The sequence below is a fragment of the Mauremys reevesii genome, linkage group 16 (assembly GCF_016161935.1).
Source record: "Mauremys reevesii isolate NIE-2019 linkage group 16, ASM1616193v1, whole genome shotgun sequence".
NCBI classification, from domain to species: domain Eukaryota; kingdom Metazoa; phylum Chordata; order Testudines; family Geoemydidae; genus Mauremys; species Mauremys reevesii.
Window position 1 is genome coordinate 12,750,339 of NC_052638.1, and position 25,469 is coordinate 12,775,807.

Below are 25,469 nucleotides of genomic sequence, written 5' to 3' on the forward strand. Positions count from 1 at the left end.
CAATAGATTTATGTGAAATACTTTCATGCACCTTTTGTTTTAAAATGTGGCACTTTTAGAGTAGTATACCCAGGAGCACGAAGGGGGGAGGGGAGAGAAGTCTCCATGCTTGTCAGTTGTTTTGTTGCTTGGTGCCAGCTATTTAATCCTCCTGTCTCGCTCTTGAATGGTTTCATGTTGCTCTAAGCAACCAGTCAATGTACTTAGGGGTAGCTTCACATCAAGATGTGGTTCCTGAGCAGGTCTCTGGTACCATGGGCTGTACAGAACTGGTAGTTTATCAGGAGATGTCCATGCACCTTGTGTTGCTAGGTCTATTTGTGCTGGTTCCTCACTGTTTCCAAACTAAATGGACACACTTATTTCCTGTCCGGCCAGGCACCTCCAATGAAGTAGCCCAGTTCTTGTCCAAGGAGAATCAAGTCATCATCCGGATGAGGGGCCTTCCTTTCACAGCCACTCTGGAGGATGTCTTAGGGTTCTTGGGGCCTGAGTGTCCAGTCACAGGAGGGAAAGAGGGACTTCTCTTTGTCAAGTACCCAGATGGAAGACCCACGGGAGATGCATTTGTGTTGTTTTCCTGTGAAGAATATGCACAGAATGCACTTAAAAAGCACAAGGAGATCCTTGGGAAACGTTATATTGAACTCTTCAGGAGCACAGCAGCAGAAGTCCAGCAGGTTGTAACTACTGGCTGTGAAATCCAGAAAACTTACCTTTTCCAGTCATCTTCTAATGTTACCCTGTACTTGTAAATGCTGACCTTCACTTTAGGTCTTGCAAAAACAGTATAGTGGGAGCAGCTTTTCTATTACATAAATCAAGTATCAAAGAAGACATTTTGATTATTGATTGCATAGTTTTTACACTTTTGTTGCATTGATTTTTTTTTCTTCCCTCTCCTTCACACTGCCCATATCATTAGATAGAGATCATCAGATGTGTCTTTTTCCTCCACTTGCCTGGCAAGTTTGAAACTGACTTAATTTTTTAACTTGTATTTTTATATTCAACAGTGGATCCCTAAGGGGTTGGGCTGCTTGAAAATCTGCAGCATTTTTGAAAAATTTGTGTGCCTAACCACAGAATTCTTCCAAACACTTTTTATATTCTGTTTACTTTTATAAATAGATTATTAGGGTTGATTGATTATTGATGTTTTACTACATGGTTAATCAATCATTAGAATCCAACAAGTTGTTTATAACCATTTATTACTCCCTCTACTTATAACCCATCTATAATACATACTGCTCATTATCTGTAACATGTTTGTAACATCCATTTGTAAATGGTTTATAACAGGGGTGGGCAAACTACGGCCCGGGGGCTGCATCCAGCCCTTCAGATGTTTTAATCCAGCCCTCGAGCTCCTGCTGGGGAGTGGGTCCAGGACTTGCCCCGCTCCGCATGGCTCCTGGAAGCAGCAGCATGTCCCCTCCTCCGGCTCCTACGCATAGGGGCAGCCAAGGTGCTCTGCACACTGCCCCCGCAGCTCCCCTTGGCTGGGAACCGCAGCTGATGAGAGCTGCAGAGGCAGTGCTTCTGGACGGGGCAGGGTGCAGAGTCGCCTGGCTACGCCTCCGTGTAGGAGCTGGCGAGGGGACATGCCGTTGCTTCCGGGAGCTGTTTGAGGTAAGTGCCACCCACAGCCTGCGACCCATCCCTCTCCAGCGCCCCATCCCCCTGCCCCATCCCTGACCTCCCTCCCACCCGCCGAACCCCTCGGTCCCACCGTCCTGCACCCCAGAGCCCGCATTGCCAGCTGGAGCCTTCACCTCCCGCACATGCACCCCAGCCCTCTGCCCCAGCCTGGAGCCCACTCCTGCAGCCCGAATCCTCATTTCTGACCCCACCCCAGAGCCCGCACCCTCAGACAGAGCCCTCACTCCCTCCCACACCCCAACCCCCAATTTCCTGAGCATGTACGGCCCACCATACAATTTCCATACTCTCGGGCCGAAAAGTTTGCCCACCTCTGGTTTATAAAGAGCTATAATAGAACTGTAATATGGTGTGTGATTAAAACTCAGGTACAGTCAAGGATCTTGTTAAAATTTGGTCATTTTAGGGACATCTAGAGTTTTTGAGAAGTGCCTAATAAATTTTTGAAGAATAGGAATGAACTTCTCAATTCCCCCCCCCCCCCCAACAACCTGACTTTCCTTCCCTCCCCTACTCCACTTACTTTCTCTCTCTCTCTCACTGTACTCCTAGATATCTAGTAATATTGTAAAAAAATTAACCCTGGCCCATTTCAATTAAACATCACTTCAGAAAGTAACAACATTTCTTGTCGCCAGCAAGCTGAGCCTTTGAAATTACCATATTTAAGGAGATCTGGCAGACTACCTGTTTTGGGATACTGTATTCATAGACTTTAAGGCCAAAAGAGACCATTATGATCATCTAGTCTGGCCTCCTGCATAACACAGGGCATAGAATTTCATCTAGTAATTTCTGCATTTTTTTCCCCCCTGTTTGCGCTATATCATATGGTATACTTTTATCCAAGTAAGCAGTGAGGCAAGTGGAAGAATATCTATGCTACATGTTAGTTGCTGGTGTTTATCAACACCACTGTGCCCATAGACATAGAATAGTCTATTAAACCTGACACAGCTATAGTAAAACCCATTTTGTAAATGAAATGGCATCGGCTTGTGGTGTTCATTGTTGTTGTGTCCTTGAGGGAGGATAATTCCATTGAGTGCCTAAAAATTCATGTCCTACTACTCCAGTCTCCTTGACTAAGGAGAACTTCATAGGGCTGCATTCACACTAGAGGAATATGCTGCTGCTTGCTTTACCAGAGGGGGTCTCTGAAGTGAGGCACTCATACATCATGCTGATCCAAGGAGCAATAGTCCAGTTCTGGGAATTGGAGCCCAGTTGTTCACATGGCAACGGGGAGCCCTAGCTAATAGAGCCAGCTCACTGGCTAGTGTTAAAATAGACAAAACTGCAGTAGTCAAAACAATAACCGTCTGATAGTTGAGAAACCTTCCCTTTAGTAATGTGTATACTTAGAGCATTAGATTGCTCCTACTGTTTCTAATGAAGCACAACAGTCTAGGTGGAATCACTGCTGACAAAATTAAAGCCTGCTACTGAAGTCTGCCTCTTCTTTGCTGCACCGACCAGTGTAACTTGTTTGTCTGTCCTAACTTATTTTATTGCTCATACTCTGTAATTAGCTTTTGAACAATAAGTCCCAACAGCCTCTTCTGGCAGTGCCACGTGTTTCCAATTATCTCTTTCTCTCCCTCTCTATATTTGTCCTTTGGGAGCGATCAGAGAGCAAATAAAATGTTAACAATGGGGGACTGAGAAAGAGGGGCGTCCACTGCTTTTACTGTTCTTTTTATTCAAGAACTCTACATGGTAGCTACGGGAGCATTGACTAAGTAGTAGTAATATTTAGCTCTTACAAAGTGCTTTACCGTGGAAAGCAGGAGAGTAGAACTTTATTTAAAAAAAAAAAAAGTCTTTTTTAAAGATACATAGCTGTATGTGAAGTACCGTAATTTAATGAAGTATCTGTAACTGGTAATTGTACCAGTTTGGGTTTATCAGCGAGCCTGATGTTTTCAAATGCTGCATTTTGGGATCCTGTAAAATAAGTAACTATAATCTACTTTTGTCTTTTATTTAATGAGATTGGTAGAAACCTAAATGGACCCTTCTAAATTCAATTTGTCAATGGCTCTATTTAGATCTTCCCCCTATTTGAAACTGAAAAGTGCCAAAAAAGCACAGCCACTCCCCCCGCCTCGCCCCCACCCCCAAAAAAAAAGAAGAGAGAAAAGAAAAGCTGGGACTATTTTATATATACAACATTTTTTTGCCTGTTCTAAAACAGTTGGTTATGTTTCAATGAATGCTGAAGACCTATTTGCACCCCATAAGGGTTTTTAACTCTTATCCATCCACTTATGTTTTTTTGCTGTTAGGTGCTTAACAGATACTTGTCAACACCTCTCATCCCCACTCTTCCAACTCCCATCATTCCTGTCATCCCCCCGCCTTACACCATTGCTGCTGGCAGCATCCGCGACTGTGTCCGGCTCCGGGGCCTTCCTTACACAGCTGGCATTGATGACATCCTGGAATTCATGGGAGACGCGACAGCAGATATCAAACCACATGGAGTCCACATGGTCCTTAATCAACAGGTAACAGAACTTTGCAGGGAGGCTGGCTCGCCTTCTGATTAAAGACCAGGCCTAGGAGTCAAACCTGATCTCTCTTCCTGACTCTGCCTCTGATCTTATGTGACCTTGCAAAAGTAGCTTCTCCTCTTTAATAAAACAGGGCTAGTGCTTACTGTGATCTTAGCATTGTGATGCTTTTAATAGCGACCACTGATTCCTGCTGCATGGAGTCAGACATAAGGGTGGCAGGGGAGAGGGTTAAATTAAATCAATGATTCTGAGCTCTACCCCTTCCAGGATTGGTAGGGGATGGAACTGTGATCAGCTATCTCTACTCTGCACTGGTGGCTATCTTTAAATCTTCCCCCACAAGTAGGTCCAGTGCTGTGGGAAACATAGAGGGTAGGAATGAGTTTTTTTTGTTTTTTTTAAATAGCATCCCTGCTTAGCTACTGGGTTCACTGAACTGCAATGGGAACAGTGAGCCTGGTCTGGCTGCCTGAGCAGCAGCAGCACAAGATGGAACCGCAAGCAACTTTGCCCTGTTCCAGGGAGTTACCATAATATCCCTACTTTTGGGTTTGGTCCACAGGAAGCCCTTGCTTTTGTAGAGCAGCTAAATTGGAACTGGTTTGAAGATTAAATTTTAGCTTTTGTGAAACATTTTGGAAGAAGGAGAACATTTGTAGTTGGGTTTGAAAAGTCTCAGGATTTTGAAGGGTTTTGATGGAAAAGTGTTCATTTCTAATTTAAAAGTTCTGTTTGTTTTTTGGGTTCATTTTAGAGGTTTACATTTTGTCTTCCTCCTCCAGCTTCTTCCATTTTTTTTGTACAAGCAGAAAACTGGGAGAATATTTTTTAAGTGTCTTACTTCCTCCCCCCCTTTTTTTTTTTCTACTAAAGGGGAGGGAGTATGAGAGAGAGAGACACATACACCCCTACAAATCAAAATTGAACAAACTTTTATTTTTTAAAAAAAGGTGTTGAAAAATATTTTTTCTTAATAAAAACAAATTATCGTTTATTTGAAAAGCCACTTTTCATCAGGGTTTTTTTTCCGGTCTCTGAGAACAGCCATGGTGTTCTGTGCTCCATAGCACCACAAACCTGGGAATCAATTTGTAACATGACTTTTTATAGTTTACTGAAGTAAGGCTTTAAATGTACTTTTATTGGCAAAGGAATTGGTAGTGTGGTGTTTTGCTTCCATTACTAAATATAACCAACGATTTAATGAAGTAAGTTTGGCCAGTCACTCCTTGAAATTATTATGCTGCAGGGTTTCAATAAACACTTGGTCTTAACACTTGTCTGAAATTCAGGCATACCTTATGCTTAGGGTGCCAACTGTCTAATCACACAAACCCAAACACTGGTCCTGGTCCTGCCCCACCCCTTCCCTGGGGCTCCATCACTCGCTCTCCACCACCCTCACTCACTTTCACTGGGCTGGGACAGGGCAACCCTACTTATTACTCTGGGAAGTCAAATGACTCTTAGCATGATCTGTTCCCGATTCCACAGGGACGACCATCAGGCGATGCTTTTATCCAAATGAAATCTTCTGATAGAGCCTTTTTGGTGGCCCAGAAGTGTCACAAGAAAATGATGAAGGACCGCTACGTGGAAGTGTTCCAGTGTTCAGGAGAGGAGATGAACTTTGTTTTAATGGGTGGCACTTTAAATCGTAGTGGCTTATCCCCACCGCCATGTAAGTTACCATGTAAGTCTCCAATTCTTCTGCTCTCTGCTGCTAAAGGCTGATATGTGGTAGGTGCTCAAGCTCTGTGGCCTTTCATCTTTTTGACTTGGGTTTTGCAGTGATCAATAATCATCCATCTGTATATAGCTGAGATTGGAAGTTGTTCCCTTGGGCAATAATGGGAGTGATTGAAGCATTTTTATTATGTTTTCGGTGGTGAATAGATGTCAGAGATGCCTTGCCAGTGAATATGTTGCGCACTTTTGCTTTTATGGGTGTACTGTTCTTCTGAGCTCTGCAGTAGACTTGCCTGTAGTGAAACCTTTTTGGAATTGGATTATTTTGTTTTCAAATTGGAAGACATTCTTTACTATAGCTGCCAGTGAATGTTCTTGCTATTCTGCCTCTGAGCATTGAGAAGGTGCTACTCTTTGGGGATAGCTTGTTTTTGAAGGAAACATCCATTGGGATATATTTCTAATGGAGTGTGTGGTGGGGGGGTGAAATTGGATGGATTTTACTGGCTGTCATCTGTGAACAGTATTACTATCCCTACTATGTACTGAACACTTCCAGCGAATTAACAATTTGTCTCTTTCTTAAGAATATATAAATACTACAGTGATTTATAATTTAACATTTGGAGCTTTACTGTGGGCTGATGATTTCCATTCAAGCTTGTTTGATTACCCAATCACAATGCGGATATGTTCAAAACATTAAACTATAGATGGCCAAATTTAAAAAAAAAAAAAAAAAAAAAAGCAAGGTGTGCAGTCGCATGCTTAATCTTTATACGAAAAACAGGTATCTGTGCATGCAAATGAATTTAATTAGCCATTTGTATTTACAATATCCTGATATGCTTATCAGTCTGCAGTAGTTGCATGCAGACTGTCGGTTGAGAATTGAAGGTACACTTGTGTACCTAGCTTCTTTGAAAATCTGTCCCACAGAGAGCAACTTCTGCTAGAAGGAACAGAAGTATAAGTGTGCGCACATGTGCGTCCAATGCCCTGCATTATCTGTTCACGTAGCTTCATACTTTCTTTGGCTAACTGTGCAGCTTTCTAGTATCCATTTTAATATGGCTGAGGCTACTCATCTTCAAGCACTTGGTAGGTATTGTTTATTCCAAGTATCCCAGAAATCCTGTCATTCGCGTTGACATGATGGTGTTTCCCATGGAGAGAGGGTTTAGAGCAGACATTGTGTGAGCTTTAGTTCATGGTGGTCAGATGCTCTTAGCGTGGATAGTAATCACGGAATAAATAATTCTTCTCCCATCTTGTTCCCACCCCAGCCCAATTCCTGTTTTGATGGGTCTGTTTTTCTGGTTTGTGTTTTAGGTCTTTCTCCACCAGCGTATGCTGCTTTCCAAACAGCCGCAGCAGTGATCCCAGCAGAAGCAGCACTTTACCAGCCACAAGCCCTGTTATCAACAACCAGGACTCCCCAGGCTTCTGCTGCTGCCCCTCCAACTGTTACCTACTACCCGGCTCAGGCTGCTCAGCTTTACATGAACTACACAGCTTACTATCCCAGGTACAGTGGGGCTTGGTTGCCTTCTGCTACTTGATCTCAGAATCCATTTCTTTATAGGAAGGAAACTATTGGGTCACCTGTGCGTCCCTTTAATTTGTGTTTCTAATCTTGACAGTCCCGAGAGTTGCTGATGTTTATCAACAGGGACGACGACTGCATAGGTGGCTTCATCTAGGCCTCTTAATGGGGCTTAGCCTTTGCCGTAGGGGATCGAGCCTCCTTCAGGCAAGCAAGGATGTTTTAGACACTTGGTATGTCTACAGTTCTATGTGAGATGTGATTGCAACCCAGTAGTCATGCCGGTGCTTGCTTTAATCTAGCATGGGCTATACAAGCCTACCCAGAACGCTGGGTACATACTCGCGTTCATAGCCCCTGCCGGTGTCCATGACACCTCACCTTCATGGCTATTTTTAGCCGTGTCTGCTAGGGGGTAAGCCTACGCAAGCTGCAATCCCATCTCCAGTTGCAGTGTAGACATACCCATTGCCAGTTTTTTAAATAGCCAGCTTATTATACTGGGAAGAGCCATTATCTGCTTGCCTGGTGGCTTAGAACTATTGATTTGTATTTACTCTGATGTAGCACTTCCTAGGTTTGTGGTAGGGTTGGGAATGAAGAGCATTCAGGAGCTCTTCCCCTGAGCTAATATTGAATCTTCAGTGAAATTGACCCACCTCAAACCTTTCTCCTACCTCAAGCCCTAAAGCCACCCATTGGTCACTGATAACCATTCTGCTTCACTGTTTCCTTTTCAGTCCTCCGGTATCGCCTACCACGGTGGGGTATATTGCAGCTCCTCCTGCAGCGGTAGCAGCTGCTGCCTCAGCCACACACACTCCAATGCTGCCCCAGCCTGGAGCTTTAGTTCGTATGCAGGGTTTGCCTTATAACACAGGAATGAAGGAAATTCTCAGTTTCTTCCAGGGATACCAGGTTAGTATCCAGTCCCTCTCATCAACATCTACCCTTCTGTGACTTGGACTTCTGATAGCTATTGTTCTGTCAAGTATCAGAGGGGTAGCCGTGTTAGTCTGGATCTGTAAAAGCAGCTAAGAGTCCTGTGGCACCTTATAGACTAACAGACGTTTTGGAGCATGAGCTTTCGTGGGTGAATACCCACTTCATCCGACGAAGTGGGTATTCACCCACGAAAGCTCATGCTCCAAAACGTCTGTTAGTCTATAAGGTGCCACAGGACTCTTAGCTGCTATTGTTCTGTGTCAATCTTAGTAAATCTTGGCTTTGGGGAAAAAAAGGAAGGAACCTGCTGGCTATGCATTCCTTGTCGTATGGGCCACACCTGCACTGCACACCACTGGTGGCAGGGGGTAGGGTGCATGTAGCTACACGCCGCAGTGAAAAGCCTGCTGAGGCTACACTGCAGTGTGTAGTTAGTTACATGTGTCAATAAAAGGCTCTGGCAGAGGGGAGACAACCAGGAGCTGCCAGAAACTTTCCCCACTACCTCCCCCCTGCCAAAGTCTTTACCCACCACCGTAGTCTTTCCCTGCAGTGGGGAAAGGCTCCGGCAGCAGGGGAATAGCGGCACATTACACTACTAAAAATAGCAGTGTAGATGGTGGGGAGGCACTGCATGGGTGCATAGAGAGCCATGTAGGGTACTTACGCAGAGGCTTTAGGTGTATCTTTACATGCCTAAGCAGTGCCTCACCATCTACACTGCTGTTTATACCCACGCTGGGGGGCATGCAGGGTACGCACTTACACATGGCTGTAAGAGTGTGCAGAGTAGATGTACCCATGGTCAGCCAATGGTGGTGTGTTGCATCGTGGGTAAGGCAAGTTTTACAATCAGCACATCCCAAAATATATTCATGGACATTTCATTTTTGTTAATTATAGCAGTTCTGATTTTTTTTTTCTCTTCAAACGTTAGACGCATGACCTAGTGGTCAGAGCACAGGTATGAATGATAATTTCAGCATTGAAAGGCTCCCTCTGTGACCTGGGTGGGGAGGAATTGAGATGCATCTGTAAAGTGAGGGTGATATCTACATCCTTCAGAGGCATTTTACAAGCCCTAACATATTTTGCTGTTGACTGGAATTAATCCTCCAAACCATGATTTACCTTGAACAAATGCTCTATACACCATCAGTAGTTATCTAAATAATTATCAGGTGAACTGAATTCCAGTTAATGGGCAAGTGAGCATCAATCTACCATATATTATATATATATATATATATATATATATATATATATATATATATATATATATATATATATATATTATATATATATATATATATATTTTTTTTTAAAAAGATGAAGAACCTGAGCTGCATCCATGGGATATCCACATATTTGAATGTGTAGATTAGTATTCCCTGCATCTTCCTGCACACGTCAGATGAGCTTTGTTGATATGCCTGCTATCTAAATCTCTCTTCTGTAGCTGAACACTTGCAAAGGCAAAAATAAAATCATTCAGGAGATAATTTAATGTCCGTGAATAGGAATAAATGGTACAAATTCCAAACCTTTGATAGTAGGGATTAAATTGTACTGAAACATTGGAAAAATGAAAAATTTGATGTAGGTTACATTAGGTTTCAAACTACTATCTGTGTGGCTTATAAATAGACTGTCCAGCCATACCAGCCTTGTTTCTGACTTTTACTCTCCTTTAGAGACTGCAATGCAGATGGGTTGGGGGGTTTTCTTGTTGGATAGAGGCAAACTTCAGGCAAGGAAAACACTCAGAATGAGGAGACAATCATTGTACGTTAATTTCTCCAAGATTCTTCTAAGTCTATAGTAGACTGTGTTTTTTGTAATGCATGGTATCAGCTATGTGATCTTGTTTGGGCCACAGAAAACACTTAGCTATATATCTTAGGAGCTGTCTCTCTGATAATTAGGGTGGGAAGAAAACCAAGTCTTCTCCAGAACTAGTGTTGCTTAAGCAGTGGAGATGGCCTCTTTGGTATTATTGAAATCGTATCGCTCTGGTCTTGCTAATTCAGAAAGAATTTTGCAGATTTTACACATTTTGGGTAATTTAATGGCTTCAAAACCACAAAGCTCTTGTGTAAATCAAGCACCACCTCTTGAATTCTGCTAAGAAATTTATCTTACTGTTTTTCTAATCAGCTGTGTTTTTCATTTTGTCTCAGAAATTTTCTTTTAAGAAGTTCAAACCAAAGTAATGTGTACCTGTTTTTTGAGATATGACAGTGACTCTTCAGCTACTACTTATTCATTTATATTGATTTTTAATTAACTTTTTTAAACTACATTTATTTTTATTTTCATTTGTTCCCTGCTATCTTTTAACATGAGATTTTATTTTGAGAATGTAGAATTATGTCCTGCATCAAAACCTCAGGTGGAAAAGTAACTAACAAGAAAATATGTGAAATTAACTAAATCTTATATTTATAGTTTACAGGTTTTCAGTTCTGTTGCTTAATTTGCCCCTTCCATCTCCTTAAATGGAAGGTAGCTTAAAGTGTGTGTGTGTGTGTGTGTGTGTGGCATATTTAAAATTTTTAAATGTATAGGAATGTGTTTATAAATCAGAACTAGATGTATACTCCTACTTTAACCTGTTCTCTAGTCACAAGAAATAAATCCCTACCCTACTCCACCCAAAAATAATTTTAAGAGTGAAGCTTAGTCATTATGACATTTAAGAAGCTGGTTTTGGGTGTGTCTTTCATCATTTGCCCAGTTGAATTATCTTTCTAGAGTTTGAGGTGAGGAACACAGCAAGATATTTAAAAGTTGACACATTTTACTGTCATCAGCTACTGCTGATCAAAGAGAGTGACTGATTGAATTAAGTCTTTAGAAAATGCTGCCCTGAGTAGATCAGGGATCAGAATCTTGTGAAGGAGCTGAGAAATCACTACATGATACATGTGCGAGTCCAGGTTTTTTTATTTACACACGCCCATGCACACACTCACTCCTGCAGTAATCTGGAAAAATACTTTTGTAAGTAAAAGGTCTGATGACTTATAGTGTTGGGACAGTGTTTTGTCTCTGGTAAGAAAAAAATCTAACATTATCTCCTCCCTCCCTCTCCCACTCCCCCATTTCTTCTCTTTCTACTGCTACCCAGAGGATGTATTGAACGATGCTTCTGGTCCTTTATAAAGTGAGCCCTTGTTAACCACCATTGGCATGGGTATGATCTTAATCCCTTTGTGAAAATAATTGAAGTTGATTTTCAGTGGACACGGAAATTGGATCCGAGATGCTGAGAACAAAGGGTGATTTTTATCTTTTGTGTATTCCTGTCTGAAAGGGATGAGTTAAGTTTTATTTATTTTCTGCTGTTTCCTTGTCTGAATCTCTTTGGTCTTCAAGGGCTTCATGTACTGCATGTATGCACATGTTGCTACTTAACTGAAAGCAGCTTTCACACCAGACCTGCCTCATAAGGGAGATACTCTTGGCTTACCATGTGCTTGAACAAGCTGGTCTCAACATCAGTACATGCTTCCAACAGTAGATGGTGTTAAAATTATAATTCAATATTTTCATCAGTTTGACTATTAGTGTTGGCTTCTTTTATTTAATAGCCCAGTAAATTGGTTTCATCCTTATAGCACCATCAGATGCTCCTATGATTTTTTAAATTAAGTTAAGAATTCCTTCATCACAGTTAAACATACATGATGCTTTCAGTTAACCTCACAAAAAATCTACAGAGCAGTTAATATAATTGTTTTTGGAGATGCTTGAAAAAACCCTCTCTATTGTATTGCAATGTGCAATACGCTTCTGAATGTAAACGTTTAATGCTAGCATGTTACCATCCAATAATTCATGATGTAGCTTATAATGATTATTGTATTGCAGTGAATCCTGGGAGATCCCATCATGGCCCAGGATGCCACTGTGCTAAGCATTGTACATTTAACAAAAAGACTGTCTCTGCCACAGATAGCTACAGTCTAAGACTATTTCTACTCTAGCACTTTTGTTGGCAAAACTTTTGCTGGTGAGAGGTGTGAAAAAAAAATACCCCTCTGACCGATGTAAGTTTCACTGACACATGCGCTGGTGTGGACAGCGCTACATTGGCGGGAGAGGCTCTCCCAACAAGGCTGTCGCCGCTCATTGGGGGTGGTTTAATTATGCCAGTGGGAGAGCTTTTTCCTGTCGGCAAAGAGCACTACACAGGAGACCTTTTACAGCGGTGCCGCTGCGATGGTCTGTAGTTTAGATGTAGCCTAGATATAAGACGAGACAATTGGAGGATCTAGATGGACAGATGGGGAAACACAAGGAAGTAATGAGACCATACTGGTCAGCATGATTGGCAGTGGCCTCAGCACATCAGCTCCCTAATTATTTGTTAAAATTTTTGAAGGGATTTGGAGGAGGATTATGAGTCAGTCTGGATATTTACTGCGAGCTCCTATCATAACTTGAAAATCTTCTACTTCAAGGAGAACTGGATTTCTGGAATTTATTTTTAAAAATAAAAATCCACTCTTCAGCTCCTGAAACTGTCTCTCTATCAGGGAGAAGGAATGGGGGGAAACTTGGGTGGTTGACTATATTCAGCACTAGTAAACTGTACAGTTAGGTCACTGCAGCACAACACTCTAAACAGCTGTCATTAAAGTTGAGAGGAATTAAGGAAATGGTAAGTGAATGATTGGAGAACAGCCATTAGCACTTGTAGAAACAGTGATGGTTTTATGCAAGGGTAAATAAATACCAAATAAGCAAAGGTACTTTTTGCCTCTATCTTGAGTTATTTATGTAACGTGTATTTGCTAAATCTGCTGTTTATTGTACACTTTAGCCTTACATTTGCTTATTGGTTAATTAAGTTAATTGGTTCATGATTACTAACTGAACCAATGAGATTAAGGGGAATGTTCCAAGATGCCAAGAATAATCCAAGCTTTTGATGCTTGCTGCTTTCATAGGAGTGTGTGTGCCATTAATAGAATTGTGATACTCTGGAATAGAAAGCAGATTTATCAACCCAGTTAGCCTGGATGTCAGTGTAGTCCTGTTCACTAGGGCATTGTGTTTCATTCAGAACTACAGTCAGAAATGATATGAGCTGGGAAGACTGACTTTGAGGGATCATAGTTAACATCTGAAAATTGCTTAAAGCTTGTGAGAGTTTTAGTCCCTGCTTGCTGAAACAGGGCCATGTTGGAAACCTGGTGCCTGTTTTACTGCTTTTATATAGGATAAAATAAAATGAATATCCTTTAAATCTATACTGGGTTTATGTATACCATTCCTCATGTGACGCTATAGAGGGTTTTGCAATGTATTAATCCTCTGAGTCTTCATAGACACAGAATTCAAGGCTAATTGCTTTTTTAAAAAAAGCAGCAATGAGGTGGCGGGGAAATGGATGAATGGCAAAATTCCAAGAGCTTTAACAACTCCTCTATCTCTAATATCAGGACAGCAGACTTCACTGTTGCTGACTTCCCCTGGATTAAGCTTTGCCTGACATGTATGTTTGAACAAAGAAAGTATTCTCTGTTTCCTATGGGTCCTTTTTGAAATCTGACACCTTTCACAGTCCTAGGGGGATAGCTTCTTCATCCATGTCTGTTGCATCCTCTAGCTGCCAATTCTAGTCACAGCACCTTCTGGGGTGGGGGTGGGAGGGAGTAGTGGGGGTGGGGGAATAGTCTTGCTTAGCATAGCTTTGCAGGAAAGCTAGCAAGTAGTAGACAATACACCTCTACCCTGATATAACGCTGTTCTCAGGAGCCAAAAAATCTTACCGTGTTATAGGTGAAATCGTGTTATATCGGACTTGCTTTGATCCGCCAGAGTGCACAGCGCTCCCCCCCCCCCCAGCACTGCTTTACCGCATTATATTCAAATTGTGTTTTATCAGATCGCGTTATATCGGGGTAGAGGTGTATTGTATCGCTTTCCCCATCTAAAATGGAACACAGCTGTAGCTCAGACATATACTGCTTTGGTTCTGAATTTAGATTGATCTTTCAGTTGGAAGCACTGCCCGCAAGGAGAGAGCTCTCAAAATTGGGATAGTAAATTTTGCTGTTTACCATAGCTGTCAACTAGCTGCTTGTCACATTTTAAGCAATTCAGTTAATGGCACCACTATTGTGGTGGGTAATTGGAATGACACAGGTCTCTCCTTTTACTACCTCTTCCACCAAACATTTAAGCTTGTCTCTGCTGCAGTATTAAGGCACTTTGATTCAATACCAAATAATCTAGACTGAATCAGAGTCTCAGACATTTAGGGATTCCTCCCCTCCCTAGGACCTATTCTCTGGTGTGGGCTCATATTTTCAGAGGAGACTTTCCTAGCAAACTCTTCTGGTGACTTGCCCTGTAAATCCAGAATAGAATTGCTACAGCTGCATCTCTGAAGTGGCCATTTTGCCTCAAACGACTGCAAGTTGCACCTCCTTTCTAGCTGGAAACTATTCTTAGCTCCTATTATATTTCCCCTTAATTTCCCTATTTTCTTAGGGCTTAACTAAAATCAGTTTCTAAACCATTTAGTTAAATCAGTGCACAAACAGTGTGTAGCCAAGCCCTTATTCCTGTTTAGGTGGCAGATATTTGCAGAGGCACTACCATAGGGTGAGGGGAAAATGGAATTCAGGAGGGCTAGTAATGCAGTGATAGTAATGCATTAACTTTTTTTGCTTCTAAAGGCTTAGGTTCAAATTAATTTTTTAGGAAAGGAGTGAAAAAGCAGCATGATCTCCTCAGGAAGCAGCACAGGTGATCTCTGCATAAGATGATAGGCTAGCATAGCAGAATTATTGCGGGTCAGAAATTAGTAAATGTTGGAAAAGCTGTGTGAAGGACGCTTGTGATATTGTTTATATATCATGTGTATCGAACTAACCTTTGAAACAGTAGAGGGAGTATTTTTCAGCCAGAGAATGTGACTCTTGGGATGTCCTGAGGTAAACCAGGAAATGTAATAGCCCCTTGGTTACTGCTAGTGAGGGAGAGGTGAGTCCACCTAGATGGTACATGGGTTTGCAACTCTTGGTTCAACTTTACTACTTACAGTGCTGTAACTTGCCACTCAAAAGCCATAAAATGCTCTTACTGAGTAACTGCAAGAAAACAGACGAACATGGAGCAGAGAGAAGGAAACAATGGTACAAGAATGTCTTTAAATGTAGAGTGCAGGATCAAGTAATCATAGAACTCTACTTGTTTAACAGTACGGACCTGAGAGACAGAACTTAACAACCTTTGATAACCAAGGGATGGATTAACTTTTTTTCTCTTTTTTACATTTACATTTTTTGCCAGTTCACATTAGGACACTAGAAAAGACCTACTGAGTCTGGAAATCCTCTTGATTTGATAAACAGGGTTGCTTCTACTTCCTCTCTCAGCCTTCATAAATCTAGATTTCTGACGGCGATTTCTCAATGTGAAAATCCTACTATCAGTCTCATTAGTCAATAAGAGATTGATCCTGCTCCCATATAAAATGATTCAGCCTCACTTTTGCTTTCCAAAAGGATCAGCTTGTTCCCCCTATTCAAACCGGCTTTGCTACTCACCGAGCATCCACTCCCCTTGGTACCAGTACTCTATTCCTATCGGATGCATTTTTCACCTGCTTTTAGTCTTTTGTCTGTGGCTACTCTGCGGTGTATCTTGCCATTTTTTTTTTTTAGCCTGTAAAGATTCACCACTTGCTATTACTTGGCATTACTTTCTGCTTCCAAGCTACCCTCTTGGTGCGAACTTGACTCCATACCTGGCTCCAATCCTACCTACTCACTGGAAGACCCATAGTACAGGTGGGCACACCAAGTACCATTTCCTGCTGCCCTTGAGATCAGGGTCAAATGAGGAATCCTTTAAAGAAGCCCCCACAGTGGTGATGTGTGTGCAGCCTCTTCTTGGCTCTTTTCATGTGCCTTCGCCACTAACTTCAGCTGGACTTGATAGCCACCTCAGGGTGAAAAAGGAATTATTTTGTCACTGACTGAAGGAAAATGTAAAGGAAAAATCAATCAATCTAAGAAGCCGCTCCCTCTGCTTCATCTATATCAATAAACTAGACTTCTGTCAAATAGAGGAAAAAGAGACACTGGTTGACAGAAACACATTTTCAATAGATGCTTGGTTTGTTGATGAATAATTGGATAACAGGGGTCAGCTGCTGCTGCCAGGCAGTTAAGAATAAGCTCTCCTCAGAAACTTCCAGTTTTCTGCGTGAGTTAAAAATGCCCACTGAAGAGAATGCCTTTGAAAATGCAACATCTATATTCAGGTTAGATGTGTTGAGGCCAAATTTGATATGTCACTGGATTTATAAAGCTTTTCAAAATGACTTCCGGTTCTATGAGTTCACAGCTGATTATCTTATCTGGGATTTTCAGACTGGCTTATCTGCCATTGATTGCAATGGAAGCAGAATTTTTGAATTATTTGAAAATTTCACCATTTGCCTATATGAATGAACAAAGGCAAAGAACATGATATTGTACATGACAGCTTTTTAACAGCAGGGAATGGGTTTTGGCAGTAGTTTTTAAGCTATCTGCTTCTGAGTTTGACCTATTTAATGTTGCTTTTTGTCATCTGTACAATACGTGGCATCGGATGACGTCCGGCAAATCCATAATAGTGCATTTTTACGTTATTGTATAATTATTTCACAATCTCAGCTTGGTAGGGGACTGGTAAAGCAGAAATACTGAGCCTAAATTAAGAGGCTTAATGCTAATTACATGTCCCTGCATTCAAAGCTAGCAACACTGATATTCCACTTTGGACACCTGAGCGGACCTCAGGTTCTTCCACTTTTGGTCATCCAGTCCAATGGTAGTGTACCTTGGCCTTGCTCATTTAGGAGGCTTCTGCAATATAGGCAACATCTGAAATGCTCATTTAATGCTCTATCTCAAGTCTTTTGGAGTAGCTGTCATTTTCTCACTAGAGACCTAGTTTCTTGTATGACCTCACCTATTGCATTATTTCCCTAACTTGATTTACAATAATGCCTTTTTGTAATTTTTTTTAAGCTGGAGCTGTTCGGAAGCACTTACTACTCCATAACCTCTGTTTAATTACCGTAACTTAATACAATCTCTCCCTTTTTACATGTCTGTCCTCTAAATAAAAAACTCTTTAAAAAAAACCCACCACAATAGTTATTCAAGTTTCCGGCACACTTGAGCTCATGCTTTATACCAATCTCTCTTCTTGCCGTTTCTGATACACTGTAATTTTTCCATTCCTCGTTTTTCTTGTTGCTTATGCATATCAAGTACCTTTTTAAAAAAAATACTCTCACTAGAGGCTACAGGGCTTTACCTACTGCAAATCTGCTGATAATCTAGTATCTAAAGTATGTACTATATTGAGACATTCCTTCCAAAGAACAAACTTACTTTTTGTAGATTGGTTTCAAGGGCAGGTCTGGTAGCTGATACTTAATATTTGCTCAGCCTGGTTGCCCTGGTAGAGACTATCTAGAAAAAACTTCTTACGTTTGTTTGTACTTAATGGAGTGGGTCTAGATGTGAAGGTGGCTAGAAATCTGTAGTGAAGATTGTGGGGGTTCTTTCTCTTATGGTGTTTGGGCTCTTGGATGTTGCTCTGTGTAGTAGGTGTATTACGTGTTCTTTAAATTTCACTATAGGTGGCTATTTCATTTCCTTTTATAAATACAATATTTATTCTTCCCTGTAAACTGGCAGGAGACATTTTCTGTATCAAAAGAAACAAAGGACAGCAGAGCAATACAACCTTGTGTGCTTGGGGATAGTGTAATCTATCACTGCATGTAAAGGAAGCCATTTCAAAACAGAAAATTCTGCTTCTTACTGCAGAAAGGACATAATGTAAACTGGGTTATGTGTACCTCTTTGCTGCAAAGTAGCATTCCAGTAGTCTCCACAACATATTCAGGTGTTCTCTGGGATTTGTTTCTTTCCAGTATGTGTGCTTCTGGAGACATTCTGTATAAACCGGCATTTGGTCTCATCAACCAAGATCTGTTTTCTGACTTTAGACACAGACTTGCACCATCCCCTATAACAACACGCCCTTCTCATGCATGGTTAAGATCTTTGACCTGATTCTTCTGTCTTAGGCCTAGTCTATACACAGCTTTTGTACTAGGGTTGCCAATTTTGGTTGGACGTGTTCCTAGAGATTTCATCACCTGACATGATCTTTCATCTTCTGGAGACTCCAGGACAATCCCAGAGGGTTGGCAACCCTATTTTGTACTGGTATAACTTTATTGGTTAGTGATGTGATTTTTCTCTTTACCAAAATGGTTATACTGGCACAACCCCTGTTTGGACTCAGTTATATCAGTATAAAAGAGCTTTACACTGGTATAGCTTATTCTCCTTCCTATATGGGGGTAAGCTTCACCTATACAAGCACTCTTATACCCGTATAAATGCATCCACACTTGGGAGTTGTATGGCTTTAGCTATGCTGGTGTTAGGCACAGAGGTACAACTTTGGCTTTTGTGTGCGGACAACGCCTCACGCTGGCTTTTCACCAGGGTAACTCTCTCTACTTCAGTGGAGTTAACTTCTTATTTACACTCCTAAGTAAGATCAGAATTCGGACCTTGGTCTCTCCTAATCCTTCCTCTCCTCACGTCAATTTGTGCAGTCTAGAAAGCATGTGCTCCAATCCCTATGAGATTCTCTGCTGTAACATAGTATAGCTCTCTCTGATACATAGACTTTGTCATTTGTTACCTGGCACATCATTTCAATATCTACTTGCTGCTGTTCTATGAATATTAAGAAAGAAAGGGTATTTTTGATTGTTTAAATTTCCTTATTAAGGAAGACTTGCATTACAAAAAGCTACTATATGCAGTATATAATCTCCCCCATATTTCTTCCATAAACTTATCTCCAACCAACTCTTCAAGTAATGTATTTTACTGATTGCATATAAGCTGTGTGTGTCAAATTCACTTTGTCTCCTGCCAGTTACTGTAGCTGATGCTCTTAATTAAGGTTGCAAATGTAGTCTGTGTGGCTTGCTGTACAAGAACTGTACCTTCTATTGCTGATTATCGTGTATCACACTTGTACTGTAGTATGCACCTGATGACTACAATGGCCTTATTCAGCTGAACGATCAAGCAAGGAGTGTGTTACAAGCACCGAAAGAGTGGGTCTGTTTGTAACTGTTTGTAACTTCCAAAGAAGGTAAGATGGGACTGGCAGAAGCTGGGTCTCCAGTGGTGAACGGGAAGGGAAATGAAGGGCTTGGTGATGTGGAGATTTTTTCCTTCCTAGCTTGTGTTTGGGAACCTTACTCTAACCTTCCCTGCTCCTGTCCTATTAAAAAAAATAAAATAAAAAAAAATCAACTAATCTGGTGAAACTGAGGCTACTCCTGTGATCTGTGGCTGATGGGACAGCAGTGGTAAATGGTGGAGGTTATGTGACAGCTTGGCTTTGTGCAAAGAAATTTCTGTTAAACTTTCACAGTGGTTTATTACCATTTGCTGAGTGCTCCATCTGAGGCTTTTAGCCCAGGGCTTTTATTCTTGTTTGTTTGAATGTAGCAAGAAAACTTCTTCTAATCTTGACTTAAAAAAAAATAGGAAGACATTCCTTTTTTTTTTTAACCCTCTCCCCACCTTTCTCCATCTTTCTTAGACTGCAAAGTTGTCTAGAAATGAATGCTTCTCTGAAATCTCCTGCTCACTTTGCACCAAGGAGATCCCTATTCCTTAGAATGGGTCTGGAATGTTGCTCTGTCAATAAGGGTGTTTTCTTTATATGTGTGAGTAAACTTGCTAATGGTGAACTATCCCAGTTGTCCATTGCAGTCTGATCCCAGCTTTCTCAATACACGCTTACACTTTGGCTTCTGAGCTGGGACTTCTTACGAATCATTCACGTATAGTAAAGGTAACAGACATTTGAAAAGTGTAATGGATATTGATTAAACTACTAAATCCTTCAATTAAACTATTAACAAAAAAGAGCATATAATTATTGAAAAAAATTGTGCAATTTGAGGGGACAAAGCAATATTAAGATACCTTTATTATTATACTGTAGGTTCAAAGTATTCTTCTGATTTAACAGTATGAGTGGAACAACTTCAGAAATTAAACTGCCTCCCCTCTCCTACTTTATTTTCTTTTATCTCTGGAGCCTGGAAACTTTGGTTACCACTTCAGGATGAAATTCACTTTTGCCCAGGGCCAACCCCAAGATGTGTACCTCTTAAGCCCTCAGGTCCATAAGCTTTGTACAGAGACTCTGTTGAATGCTAGAGCGCTAAGTTATCTATTGCTTCATTCCCATGTAAAAAGCTTGCTCCTGAGTCTTAAATACTAAGTTAACCAACTTTTTTTTTCCCCTAAAGATGCTCAGATTTGTTTTTAAAAATAATTATTCTAATACTTTTTGGAAGAGAAATCAAAGCAATCATTTGAGAGCTCTAATGGTACTATTTTAAATTATGCATTTAAATGTTCTGCTAATGTCCAAGTTTTTTCAATGCAGTAACAATTGACAAAACTTTATGCCTCTCTGCCTTGATATTTAATTATAATGACAATAATGAATTTTGGCATTTGTGTGGTTGTAATGCATAATTCTAATATGACCTAGAAAGTATTAATGACTTCCATAATATCAAGTCTCTCCCTTTTAAAAATCCAACTGATTAGTTCTGCTGGTTCCCCCCACCCCCATAGGTATAATATCATTTGGAAACAGATAACTTACAAAGAGTTGAGTTAATAGGTCATTAGGTTAGAGCGGCTTTTCTGTAAAGCCATTTGTATCAAGGCAGTCATGTGTGTGTGATTTCATGATAAAATATCACACCTGCTGGGGAGCAAGTCACCTGAAGGCTGTGTGGTGTAGTGTTTAGAAGAGCTGGGACAGGAGAATCTCTGGTTCATTCTGAGCAGATACATAGACACTCACTCACTGTGATCCTGGGCAAGTTATTCACCCGCTCTCGTGTTTCACTCATATCATCTGGAAAATGGGGTTAATAACTGGGCCTTGCTACAGCCAGATGGGAGCTGAGTTATCTCAGACTAACAGATTACAAAATGAGTGGCGTAGCCTTGGGTACCGTGGTATGAACATCTCTGGTGCAAACCACCCAGAGAGAATAAATATTTGCCACGATGTGTGAGTACGTCATTCTCCTCCTCTGAATGAATCTTCAGCTGTAATTCCCAAAATGAATACATTTACTTAAGGCATCTACATTAAAACCATAGGTTAGTGTCTTAAAGTGAACACACATGAGCTCGGAAAAGAGTTAATCAAACATAGGCAACTCTGCCTCTTGCAGAACCTGCAGCCGGTTCTTTTGGCCTTCCATACAGTTTTTCCTGCTACTGATACTGCAAAAAGTAGGGGGTGTGCTTCTCCAACCTCCCCTTATCATAACTACACTATTTTTTTCTAGTACATTGATTTAAAAACCAAAGCTGCTACAGAAACTGCTTTTTGCTGTCTCCTGTGCTTAGTGGTGTAACCATACTTCCCATATGCTCTCGTTGCATTTGGGTCTGGAGACTAAAACTGACTGACTGACCCCGATATACTGTAGCCAGCGGTTAGCAATCACAGGTGTAGGTGCAAAAACGTTTTAAAACAGACCCAATATAATTTTGTCAGTGGTTCTACCCAAGTGAAGTGCTTCTTCCTCTTTAAGTGCATTAGTAATCTGAAATCTATTAATCTGATTTCTAAACCTAATCTGGGCTTCTTACAGGAATTTTTGTATAAGGTTCTTGAATATTTTTCGGCATGCTGCTTTCCTAATTCACCTTGTTTCTGGAGGGAGAAATGTATCTGTATATATGGATCTAATAGTGTCTGTGTTCACTGCCCTGTTAAGTACCTCTAGTTCCTAACATGATTTGTTGCTTATAACTTCAGACTACTTTTATTGCTACCAAGCATTTGGGTGAGTGAAGTTCTGGTATGTGCTGGCTTTACTTCTACATGTCAGAATATAAAGTTGCTCAGAAACTAGTATGGGAGGTAACCAAAAAGTGAGCGTTTTGCCATTTATTTTACTGTAACAAGCATATATGGTAGCATCATTTTTGGGGGTGGGCGGGCGGGAGGGGAGGGCTGCAAATGTTTTTCCTCTTTAAATCTGAAGGATGTAGACTCCACGAAGCAAGTATTATGCTTGTTTCGCCCCCGCCCCTTAAACTGTGGTGTTCTAACTTAGCAAGTGTTTTTGTGTTCTTTCTGGCAATGAGTTGACCCCATCTTAAGTTTCCAGCAAATGAATCTCTTGTATTCAGAGTTTTTGCTGCTTCAACTTTTGATTTCTTAGCTTGGTTCAGATTTATTAAATCAAATATACAAATGAGATTTCCAAATTTACCCTGCAAGGGCTTCCAGGATGTCTGGTATGGGGGCACAGACAAGCTCGGGCACATCTGCTGAGTGGATTTTATACTCGATATTTTGGGGTTAAATCCTTGAACATACCAGGGCCCGCGTGTCACCCCAAGTAAATTAACTACATTGACAGAACAGTCTAATTTCCCACCACTCTTTCCACCCTCTTCCCTCCATATTAACAAAGGCTCCTTTGATTCAATTGAAGTACTACAACTTTTACTTCTCTGGTTCTGGGGGCTGATTTAGTTCTGTTAATTCTCATGCATCTTCTCCTCTCATGCTGCTCTATCCATACTTCCCTTTCTGGTGTCACTGTCTGCCTTATTTTCTTTTGGGCTAGTATTCATGATGCTTTAATAGCCCTTTCTGTTTTTCTTGGCCAATTAGCTGGGTAGCACAAGCATACTTCACTGCAGGCTGAAGTTTCCTTCCTTGCTTTGCCTATCATTTACTAAATTTTATACCTCTTCTGTCTTGGGCTAGTCTACACTTCAAACTTAGATCAACATAGCTACAACGCTCAGAGATATGACAAATTCATACCTCGAGTGCTGTAGCTATGCCAACCTATCCCAGGGTATAAATGCAACTAGATCGATGGAAGAATGCTTCTGACAACCTAGCTACCATCACTTGAGGAGATGGAGTTCCTACAGCGATGGAAAAACCCCTTCTGTCACTGTTGTCTGCATCTATACCATGTGGTACAGTGCAGTAGCTATGCCACTGTAGTGCCCATAATGTAGACACATGGTCTTGCTAACCTTAAATCTAAGTAATCTGCAGTACTTCTGTACTGGACTCTCCTCTTGGAGCTACTTTTGAATCTTTCTGACTCGTACACCAGCAGAATTCAAGTTCCTTCTGCTGTGAACTAAAAAACAGCTCTCAGTTCAGTCTTCAGTCCTTTATTCTCCTCCAGACTTGGCTGTTTGTAGCCATGATGAACTGAAGCTTGGCAGATGAAGTGTTTTTATGTATAAAACTCTGAACTGCCTTTCTGTTGATCTAAAGCAATTAAAGAAACCAGCAGGAGTACATAGTGTTAGGGACAGAGCCTACATCTGTGGTCTTAGCTTTTAAGTTTCTCTTCTCCCTCCCTTGTGTTCTTATTCCTGCAGCTCCACACAGATTCCATTCTCGTGCTTTACAACTTTAGTGGCCAGCCCAGTGGAGAAGCGTTGGTGACTTTTCCAAGCCTGGACCTGGCTAAGAAAGCAGTGGCTGAGAAAAATGGACGACTCCTGGGAAGTCGCTATATAGAACTCTATCTGGTCTAACCAAAAGACTCTTGAGGGGAGGGGGGAGGGAGAAGAGAGGGAAAGGAAGTAATACTAAACACTGTGCCTTTTAATAAAACAAAGTCTTCCCTTGCTATCCACACAGCAGTAAATGTGCCTTTTCAGCCTGACATGGTAGGTTGCGGGAGTGATACTTGTTCCTGTATTTAATTTGAAAAATCTCCTGCCCTACACCAAAAAGAGAGAGAAAAACTATATCACTAATTTCCTTAAGAAAGAGAAGGAAGATTGATTTCAGGGTACTTGTTGAAATGCTGCCACCCAGTTAACCCGTGAGGCAATCCAAGAGCACTTCAGCTATCACAGCCCCGGGGGCGGTGGGGAGAGAGGGAGACTTAATTTTTGTTCTGTAGTGTTTGAAGTGGAAAGTGAAACTTGGTTTGTTCAGATTCTTTTGTTTTAGGTTTTAAGAATTTACTCTCAGCAAAATGTCTCCAGAAAGGGCTGCTGAACCTTGCAGCTTTCCCAAATTGTAGCATAAATCCTATTGGATTTTTTGTTGTTGCGTTCCTTAACTGGAAAATACCCAGGATGCCACATCCCACATCCAAATGGAATAGGAGAAGCGTCTTCTTGTCATTGTGTTGTGTAATGCAAAAGCCATATCAGTCTTTCCTATTAACATACATGCTGCCAATGTGTGAAGCAAAAAGAACCCCAAACTTTTAATTTCTACAGGACAAAAATGGCACATAAACATTGAGTACTAGTAAGTTATATTTTTTATTTAAGCATAATAGCTTTCAGATACTGTATTAAAGATTTTGCTCTAGTTTATGTGCATGCAATTTGTTTACATCTTTAAACTACTTTATTTGTATATTATGAAGCAACAAAATTGTTGAAATCTAAGCCTTCTAGTGCATGCATTTTTCCTTTCTTTGTGTGTATATACATAAGCTAGAAAAACTAGTTTGTCATGTAGCATGTGTTTAAGACATCTGCTGTAGAAGCACTAAATGATTTTGTTTTTACTGTGCCTTAATTCAAGCCTATTCAAAGTGCAATACCAGCAGAGCAAAATGTCATGAGTCTTGTTGTGACAGGCTCATGGATGTCTGTGTACACTGATCTTGTTTTAATTGGTGTACAATTTGAGTTGTACTGAAAAGAATGAATGATGTATGCTTCTTTATATTACAACAAATAAAAGAGATGCTTACAATGTGTGTTGGCTTATTAAGTGCCTCTGTTCCTTCATCCAAACACATCAAGGTGATGTAGACCCCACTAAAGTGTTGGTGGTGTGACCATGCTTAGGATATCTTGCTGATGGAGAATACTGAAATACGTCATGTGTATAAAAGGTAAGCTTGTTTGTTTATTCTACAATAGCTAATCATAGCTCACAATGGAGACCTCTAAACTAAGCCATACAACGTGGCTAGTACTCATCCAAGTAGTTAG

General features: G+C 40.9%; 1 protein-coding gene across 11 annotated transcripts in view; it reads left to right on the forward strand.

Annotated features, from left to right (window-relative positions):
* ESRP2 (epithelial splicing regulatory protein 2) overlaps positions 1-25,231 on the forward strand; it is a 67,616-nt gene extending 42,385 nt beyond the window's left edge. For 7 of the 11 annotated variants that reach the window (XM_039503851.1, XM_039503858.1, XM_039503856.1 and 4 more), the window contains 6 exons: positions 379-680; positions 3,954-4,175; positions 5,679-5,877; positions 7,206-7,401; positions 8,160-8,337; positions 23,883-25,231. In XM_039503851.1, the coding sequence (XP_039359785.1) occupies positions 379-680; positions 3,954-4,175; positions 5,679-5,877; positions 7,206-7,401; positions 8,160-8,337; positions 23,883-24,041 (1,256 nt within the window). In that variant the 3' untranslated portion in view covers positions 24,042-25,231. Of the gene's footprint in view, positions 1-378; positions 681-3,953; positions 4,176-5,678; positions 5,878-7,205; positions 7,402-8,159; positions 8,338-11,494; positions 11,646-19,454; positions 19,567-23,882 lie in introns of those variants that run through there. The other 4 variants (XR_005589118.1, XM_039503853.1, XM_039503854.1 and 1 more) reach the window with 4 other exon arrangements.
* The last annotated feature ends 238 nt before the right edge of the window (positions 25,232-25,469 follow it).